At 35.6% G+C, this 9,338-nt stretch overlaps 1 protein-coding gene across 1 annotated transcript in view; it reads right to left on the reverse strand.

The window, feature by feature from the left end:
• Positions 1-4,998: 4,998 nt before the first annotated feature.
• Positions 4,999-9,338, reverse strand: part of IL13RA2 (interleukin 13 receptor, alpha 2) — a 23,460-nt gene continuing 19,120 nt past the window's right edge. Inside the window, exons 6-7 of the mRNA XM_012653517.1 lie at positions 6,645-6,829; positions 4,999-5,446 (exon numbers count right to left, since the gene is read on the reverse strand). Coding sequence (XP_012508971.1) covers positions 5,295-5,446; positions 6,645-6,829 — 337 coding nt within the window. The 3' untranslated portion in view covers positions 4,999-5,294. The remainder of the gene's footprint in view (positions 5,447-6,644; positions 6,830-9,338) is intronic.

The following is a 9,338-nucleotide window of genomic DNA, read 5'->3' on the forward strand; positions in this document are numbered from 1 at the left end:
CACAGTTATGTTTGAATATAGCATTCCTTCCATTTCTGCACTTTTTATATTGAACAACTACTTTACTGAACTGTGACATCTCTTAATTTCAATTAGAAAAACAACTCCCCAAACACAATTCTTATTTCCTGATATGATTTTGTTTAAAATTTGACCTTATGAATTTTTATTAAAGAAATGTCAAAAATATTGGTTTATTAAATATTAAATGTCTGATTTCAAATCAAAAGTGTAGTTTATTATATCTCAAGAAGCAGTACAATCAATCAAAATAAGCACCTAAACTAATCAACAGTTTTGCCATCTTAAAGGTAGCTCGTTTATGCCAGCAGCGACGAAGCCTGGAGAGCAAGTGGCAATGAAATCGCAAAAGGCATTTTCCACAGCTTGTTGAGAATTCAACAGTTTTCCTTGCAAGAAGTGATCCAAAGCCTGGAAAAAGTGGGAGTCGGTTGGTACAAGGTCTGGTGAATATAGTGGATGACAAAGAGTTTCCAAGTCCAGCTGCTATAGTTTGAGCAGCATTGTTTGTGCGACATGTGGTCGAGCATTGTCTTGCAAGAGGATTGGCCTGTTCCTGCTGACCAATCTCAGCTGCTTAATCACAGTATCTTCGTCATTTAATCCAATTGGTGGCAGACATCTGCTGTAATCAATTGGCCAGGTTTCATGAAGCTATAGTGGATAATACCAGCATTAGACCAACAAACACACACCATTAGCTTTTTTTGATGAATATTCAGTTTTGGACAGTGTTTCGGCACTTCATCTTTATCCAGTCATTGCTTGAGATTGTTAAAAAGAGTCCATTTTTCATCACACGTAACAATACAGTGTAGAGATGGTCCACCTTTATGTCATGACAGCAAAGAAAGGCAAGTTTGGAGACCATCTCTCTTCTGACGCTCTTTAATTCATGCTATACTCATCTATCCAGCTTTTTTACCTTACCCATTTGTTTCAAATGGTCCAATATTGTTGGAATAGTAACGTCAAACCTTGCTGCTAATTCATGCATAGGTTGAGATGGATTTGCTTCCACTACAGCTTTCCCCTCATCATTTTCCCCCTTGGTCTCAGGTCATCCACGTGGCTCATTTTCAAGATTAAAATCACCAGAAATGAACTTCTCAAACCATCCACATACTGTGTGTTCAATAACCGCATCCTTCCCAAACACTTCGTTGATATTTTGATCTGTCTGTGCTGCATTGGTTGCAGGACAAAACTCGTATTTGAAAATAACACGAATTTTTGACTTATCCATGGTTTCACAAAAATTACTCTAAAGAAATTGAAAGATAATCACAAGCCAAAATGTGTCTTTGGAAGACTAAGGATGTACCTTCACAATAAAAATAAACCAAGAAGTGTCAAAGTGAAACGTCAGAGAGATCAACTGTCAAACTTAGTACTTAAGGAAATCAGACATTTCATACTTAATAACCTAATATTAACCAAGTGATTAAACAAACGTGTACTGTATATCTGTTAACTTTCAATCAGTAAAATGGTTACTTATATGATGTTGGAGTGAGCAAAAGCTTATCTTCAATAAAAAGCCCATGTGAGTAATAGAGTTAGTCTTTTAAGGTCACCTTTGCAAAATTGTATTACATTTTAAAGGCTGAAGGGGAGGATAGGTTTTTCTTTTTTGTTTTGTTTTGTTATTTTAGGGATGAAATTTTCATTATTCTTCTTCACAGCAAGAAATTAGCGATCGCTAGACAAACTTAAAAAGTAGACAAAGTTTGTCCTTCCCAAACTAGTATCTCCCACTTGTTTTGGAGTAATATAGAACATGTTGAATCTTAGCAGCCCCAAACCTACAAATCTCACCCTACCCTACCTTTTTCTTTGTCCTTTTCCCTTAAGATCTTATTTTCTACTAGAAAATTATGAGTCAAACCCATATGCTCAGATAAGATTTGCAAGGAAATAATCTAGAAAAATGACTATTAATGTAAGTTTTCTGGCATCCAAAATTAACAGTGGGAAGGCAGGAAGCTTTTTTGCTGAGGTTCCACTTGCCTTCACTATACTATACATAGATTCCAACCTGAAGAGGATATATTTTTATTTCCAAAGGTATTATTGTCCTATTTTTCTATAACTTGAAACATCTATAAGAAGTGTCCTAAAGAACTAAGATCACATGTAACTCAAGAAATTCTTTACTCCTAATTGCAAAGTCATTAAGATTCTACTAAGAGATACCCATCAGGACAAAATAAGTCTCAGTCATTACTATCACTGAGAAGCTTGTATGAAAACACATAAAAGGACATATATTTTGAGGATGCAGCTAAAAACTTGCCATAGCTACTTTATACAATGCATTGATTAATCACAAGATATAATTTAGCATGTAAGTTTACATTGATTCTCTAAATTTCTTGTAACAGTGGCAAAAATGAAAAATGTAGAACCAGCAAGTGTTTTTTCTAATCCCATATATCTTTTGTCCCCTGATCTGCCTATTTTTTCTCCACAGCCTTTAGTGATTATATATTTGGTTTCATTTATTGGCTTTGTCTACCCAACTTGGGAATAAAATATAAGTTCTGTGAGAGTAGAGATTTCTTTACTGCTGTATTTCTAATGCCTAAAAAGAGTCTGACACATATTAGGTGCTTAATAAATATGTGATGAATGAAAAGGAACAATACCACTATATTCACAGAAAGATAATAGAGATTCCACTATAGTAGAACAACATGAAAGGAGATAAATGACTGATGGAAATGCCAGCACCATTCTGTATCTATATCTGTGTATGTATTTATAGCTGTATCTATATCTATACACCTGAAAGAGCAATGCTGAGTTGATTTACTTCAATTTTGAACAATTATTAGTAGTTTCCTTTCTTAAATTTAGTGTATTATGAAGCACAATTATATTTTCCCTCACTCTCTAGGCTTTTTAGTTTATATTGCTATGTAATTCAAATGTCTTTTAGCATAAGTCACTTTAAAACAGTGTTGGAAATGAATAAAATATGCCTTTTACTAATCATGACATCTTAATTAGAAAAATATTCCCTAGGCTTAGTACTAGACACTCAGAAGGAAGTGTATGTTCACCTATCCTTGTTTTAAGATTTCTGTCACCTTGAAAACCGAAAACATAAGAAAATATTACGATAGACTCCCGCCCTTCTCCCAAAAGGAAGTAGCATATTCTCTTTACTGAGAGCCAGAAAGACAAGAATGTTGATAATAGTATAACAGGATTCCTAGTTCTAACTGAATATTAGACTTCCAATAAATCTATGTTCAATCAAAGTGCTTGCTAACTTATCTTCTCTGTTTATAGACTGTATATACAAGAGCCTTTTGTTTCCATAATTACAGAATACACTGAAATAAAATTAATTTTGCTAGCAAATAACTCCAGTTATTTAGTTCCTGTCCTTTCAGCTCATACCTTCCCAGCACTCTTTATCACTCCATTCACTCCAAATTCCATCATCTGCACAATAAATATTCAATTTGCTTCTTACTATAAAGCATAATTGTCGGCTTTCATTTGTTATTCTCATGATGTGCACTTCATTTTCAACTGTGGTAGTCTGAAAGCAAGGAAAAAATAAGATGCAATTATTTGATCTAAATGCTGCTGGACAGATTCCATACCTGTCACTTTCAAAGTGGGTTTTGTTGCATAAAATATGTACATCAAAAGACTAGAAAGGCATAATTCTAGCAGTGATTCTCTTTCTGTATGGTGGGGTTTTTTAAGTCATTTCTTTTGCCTTTATTATCTATATTTTAAATTTTTTCTATAGTGATAATGGATCACTTGTAGTCAAGGGCAGCATGTGTGAGAGGGCAAAATTCCTAGGTAGTCTTGCTGTTTATAATGCCCAGTATTTGAACTAGTGTCAAATTTCCCAGATTCCATAAACTGGAACTTGCTACATACCCTGAGTTACCAAAAGACAGAGCCATCGTGTGAATGTTGTTTCTATGGAAAGTATAGAGTTCATATACATAAAGTTTTTCTTCCCCCTATTCTTATTTTGGTAAACCTCCATAAGACCTGTGTAACAGTCCTCAGCACTTGGCACAAAACTACCACTTCAGATATGAGAATATCACAAGGCTGGGTGATCTCAGACAAAAAAAAATCACTGAAGCAATTACTTCAATTTTGCATTTCGAAGAGCTGAAGAATTTTTCTCATTCAAAATAACAGTTTTTGTTGTAACTTATCCTGGGAACCAGCATAATGTAGTATAGACTTCAGTGGACTGGGAATCAGATGTGGATTCTAGTTCTAGCTGTGTAAGTTGATTGTAAGTCAACTCACCTCCCTGGGACATATGAGTCAATACAACAACCAGTTTTCTCATCTGCGTATTAAATGAATTAATTATTAAATAGAACCAATGACTCACCTGCTTGTCTCCATCATTCTCTAAATTGGAAACCAATGAATAAAATTGATGTATAACAATATATATTTTTTTTAAACAGAGTCCTGCTCTGTTGCCTAGGCTAGAGTGCTGTGGCGTCAGCCTAGTTCACAGCAACCTCAAACTACTGAGTTTAAGCAATCCTTCTGCCTCAGCCTCCCAAGTAGCTGGGACTACAGCCTTGTGCCACCATGCCTGGCTAATTTTTTCTATATATTATCAGTTGTCCAACTAATTTCTTTCTATTTTTTTTTAGTAGAGACCGGGTCTCACTCTTGCTCAGGCTGGTCTCAAACTCCTGACCTTGAGCAATCCTCCTGCCTCGGCCTCCCAGAGTGCTAGGATTACAGGCGTGAGCCACCACACCTGGCCTGATGTATAACGATATGAGATTAAAGGGATCACCACATTGTTGCTGCTTGGGGGTAATTAGTCTTACAACCATTATCTATTTCTTCCTCAGTTAGCTCCTCTTCCCTGGTACAAGCAATTCTCTTGTAGCCCTGCCATACTCTAATATTGACCTCAAGAAGTAGTCTTTGTGTTTGGGTTTTTTCTTTTGTTTTGTTTTTACCTGGGGCCTCTTCACAATCTATTTTAGACCTGCAGCAACTATAATTTATTGACACAAAATCAGAAACAAGTAACTAGATTATCTCTAAGGTCCTATGTAGCTTTAAAATTGTTATGATTGATTATGCCTTCAGACTGCAAACATCTTTCTTTTGTCCACTAGATTATATGGCTTTCTGGAAATTAAACTGAGATCCATGTCATGTTCTGTTCCTCATGTGGATGCAACTTATTTTGGTTCTCATGTTCACTATTTCATTTAAAAGTCTATGTTTATGATTTTCCCAAATTAATGCAGTATTCATACCACCCAGGTAGTATCATCTTCTGTGAATTCAATTTGATAAATGAAACACTTTGCTGGAATTGGTCCTCTAGGCAAGCTCCATTTCAGGTTAATTTCACATGAATTTGTCATAGTAAGACTAAGGTAGTCTGGTGGCAAAGGTTTAACTGAAAAGCAAAAGGAAATCATTTCAGCACGGAAGTTGTTGAAGTTTAGAGTAGCCCTTATCCAAAGCTGGAGACACCTAGTAACAGAAGCCTCCAGGGATAAACCAGGTGACTCAATACTATTCCTTATGGTATGAATTAAAATCAAAACTGCTTGCCAACCAAAATGAGTTTATTGAGAAACTTAGTTATTTTGGAAACTCATTTTTTAATAAGCCATGCACTGGCAAACATTTAAGCCTAAGAGAAAAGTTAGAAGACCCCAAATCATTACAATCATTTTCCATTTTGTAGCATTAGAAACAACAATCAGAACCAGTACTACTACTACTTTTACTCATAGCTAACCCTTATTTAGTGCTTATGATATGTTAGGCACTAGACCAAAGATGTTGCATCATAATCTCATTCATGTCTCAGAATAAACCTATGAGGTGGTCCTCTATTGTCCTCATTTTACTAATAAGGAAATTGAAACGAAGATGTTAAGTAACTTGCCCAAAGTCACACAATTAGAAAGTGGTAGATCCAACACTCAAACTGAGGTCTGGCTGACTCCAGAACCTGTCACTCTCGTAACTGTTAGAACTGAGAACACACACTCAGAAAATATCCAATAATTTGCCTATGGAGGCCTGGGAATCAGTAATTCCATAATTACTCCATGACTAACACTAGATAAAAGTGCTATAGAGCAGATGGACTCTCTGAAGCTGGGAAATAAATTGTGAGTTCTCTATTAAATTGTGAGTTCTCTATGAAATTGTGAGTTCTAAATGAATGGGAGTTAAAATAAATTGTGAGTTAATTTTATTTTATAAAAATAATTCTGGATGATACTGCCTTTTATATATTTAATTTTATCCTTCATTCATTTTTTTATCTTCTATTTTTTTATTAGAGCATGTTTCTTTATTGGTTCATATTACATGGTTTACATACGCAACTATAAAAGGCAAATGCAACCATGCTTTCTTTAAGATGCATCATAAACTGTTTTCTTTCAGTGACTGGAAGTGTATGACAGAGAACCATCTTTGTAACTTTTATAATTAATAAGAGCTTCCTCATAGACTCTCCCATCCCTCATTTCCTTAGGTGTCTCTCTCATTCTCTCTCTCTCCTCCCCTCTCTCAAGTGGTTGTAAATGGCCCAAACTAGAAACAATGAATTTGAAAATTTTGTTAGTTTACATCACCTAGATTCTGAAGTTGAAAAATGAAATAGCTGGCTCTGATAGGCTTGGATTCTGATGATCCATTAACACAGATATAGAAATTTGTGTAGTCTGATGACTCCAAATATAGAAACCGGCATCCAATATTTTGTCCATTAGCCTTGATGTAATTGACACACTGTAATGCATGATCCAAGCCCTCATACCTATAAAAAGAAATGTTGTGAGAATTATGTTTAACAATATCTTCTAGTATCATGGTGCTCCATTTTAAATTATCTTAAGATACCATGTGAATTTAAAAATAATTTAATACTGTGCAATATTTATCGAACACCTACCATATGCCAGAGCCTGTGATAAGAGCTAGGAATACAACAGTAGGTAAAGCAGACATAGTCCATGATTTCATGGAGCTTACAATCTGATGGCAGTCTTCACAAAATCTCAAAGATAAAACAAGGATTATTACTCATGTACTTAGGTTATGTTGACTCAGCAACACTGTGAATCAGAATACAATTCCTATTAAGAAAACCTGGAATTTATAAAAATAATCCTGGATGATACTGCCTTTTGCATATTCTACTGGGGAAGTTATTTTAAAAGAGAGCAGATTTAAAAACAGACTTATGAAATATTGTCATGTGTAATAAAATGAATGAAAATCCTCTGAGGATTCAACACATATCAAAAGCTAAACCTCAGAAAAGCCAACTTGGAAAGGGAGGTGTCAAAAAGAAAAGGAAGAATTGTTTAGCAAGCAAATGTTTAATTTTCCCTTTCTCCTAAATAAGAAATGTTATTATATCATTTAAAGTTAGCCTCATTCCAGTAATAAAGCTAATGGAAATTAGGGGAGATTTCCCTATCAATTTCCAAAACAACAAATGACTAGCTTATTTTCCTAAAGAATAGCTTGCAATGCAAAATGTGACATTATCTGTAAAAGCAGCCAAAATCCCTTTTGAAATGAGGCCAATATAGCAGCTGATAAGGTGCTGGTACAGATATCTGGACTCTACTAAATTAATTTTATGCCAAGTGTTTACTTTAGGCAGAGTTTACAAAATTGCAGTCTCTTCAATTCAGTTCACCTGATTAGAGTTTGAGAGACTTGGGTTCTAGGCTTGACTTTATACAGATTTACTTTATACCAGTAGGGAAGCCTCATGACACCCTTATTTTCCAATCTCTAAAATGTTAATATTATCCCTCCCCTATTTTGGTAAGATGAGGATATATTAAACATGAACTACAATGTGCAAGAAGGTAGAGACTTTGTCTTATTCATGCTTTTCTCCTTTTTATCTAGAACAGTGCCTGGCATTTAATAGATGCTTAATATTTATTTGAATCAATTAACAAATAATTTAGACCTTAGAAATTTACCAATCCAATTTCAGATGAGGAAATGGAGACCCCCAAAGGGGAAATTACTTGCTCGAAGCCACAAAATTAAATGATGCCACAGCAGGGATTAGAACCCAGTTCTCAGGATTATTAATAGTTTATGCCTTATCACTTACATATTATGATTTTTTTAAGATGCCATGCCAATCTGGGCCTAAAACTCACCAGTAATAACACTTAGTCTTCTCTTGATTTGTCTTTTATTTAGTAAATGCATAAGTTCAGATACTTATCTATCAATTTACCAATGCTATCATCATTTGTTTCATTCATTTAATGAATATTCAGTGATAATCTACTATGGGCATAGCACTTCCCAGGTAGTCAAGAGAAACACAAGAAAAAGTTCATGTCCACTGATCCCCTAAAAATTTCAAAACAGACAAAGTACACACATGGAAAAACTTAAATACCACCTGGACAATAAATAATTAAGAACTATAAACAGTAACAGTTCAAAGAAAAACTGAACAGAAGCTAACATAATCAGTAAAGGGTTAATGAAATTGGAGGGCAAATGGGCCTTGAAGGAAGGATAAGGTGGTGAAAAAAAAAGAAAGCCAGAGGGCATGCCAGAAGTCAATGCATGCAAAGAGTGAGAAAGAAAATAGAGATGAATCTAAATGGAGTGGAACATTCATACTGGAGATAGTAGGTGGTAATTTTGGAAAGGCATTATATATGGTGAAGCAAAGATTTGAATGGCAGCCTAGATTTTATCATGGGGGCAATGAGTAACCACAGGAAGTTTTTGAACAAGGGAATGGCATATGAAAATGGCTGTGTAGGAAGATTAAGCTGGATACAGTGTGAAGAATGAACAGAAAGGGGCAAGAGTTGAAGGGGACAGATTGGAAGCTGAGTGACCATCATTTGGGAAACAATGGCAATCATCTAGATGTGGAATGAGAGGAGCCTAAAGTAGAGTTCTTACAGTAGACGTGGGAAGTAAAGAATAGAGGTGCAACCTTACAAAGGAAGGTCAGAGCATGGTGATCATGTTACCCTGCAACAATTAAGAAATGAAAGTCTTGGGAGGCCGAAGCAGGTGGATTGCTCAAGGTCAGGAGTTCGAGACCAGCCTGAGCAAGAGCGAGACCCCGGTCTCTACTTAAAAATAGAAAGAAATGATCTGGACAACTAAAAAAATATAGAGAGAGAAAAAATCAGCCGGGCATGGTGGCGCATGCCTGTAGTCCCAGCTACTTGGGAGGCTGAGGCAGAAGGATAGCTTGAGCCCAGGAGTCTGAGGTTGCTGTGAGCTAGGCTGACGCCACGGCACTCACTCTAGCCAGGGCAACA

Source organism: Propithecus coquereli, unplaced genomic scaffold (genome assembly GCF_000956105.1).
Source record: "Propithecus coquereli isolate 6110/MARCELLA unplaced genomic scaffold, Pcoq_1.0 Scaffold421, whole genome shotgun sequence".
NCBI classification, from domain to species: Eukaryota; Metazoa; Chordata; class Mammalia; order Primates; family Indriidae; genus Propithecus; species Propithecus coquereli.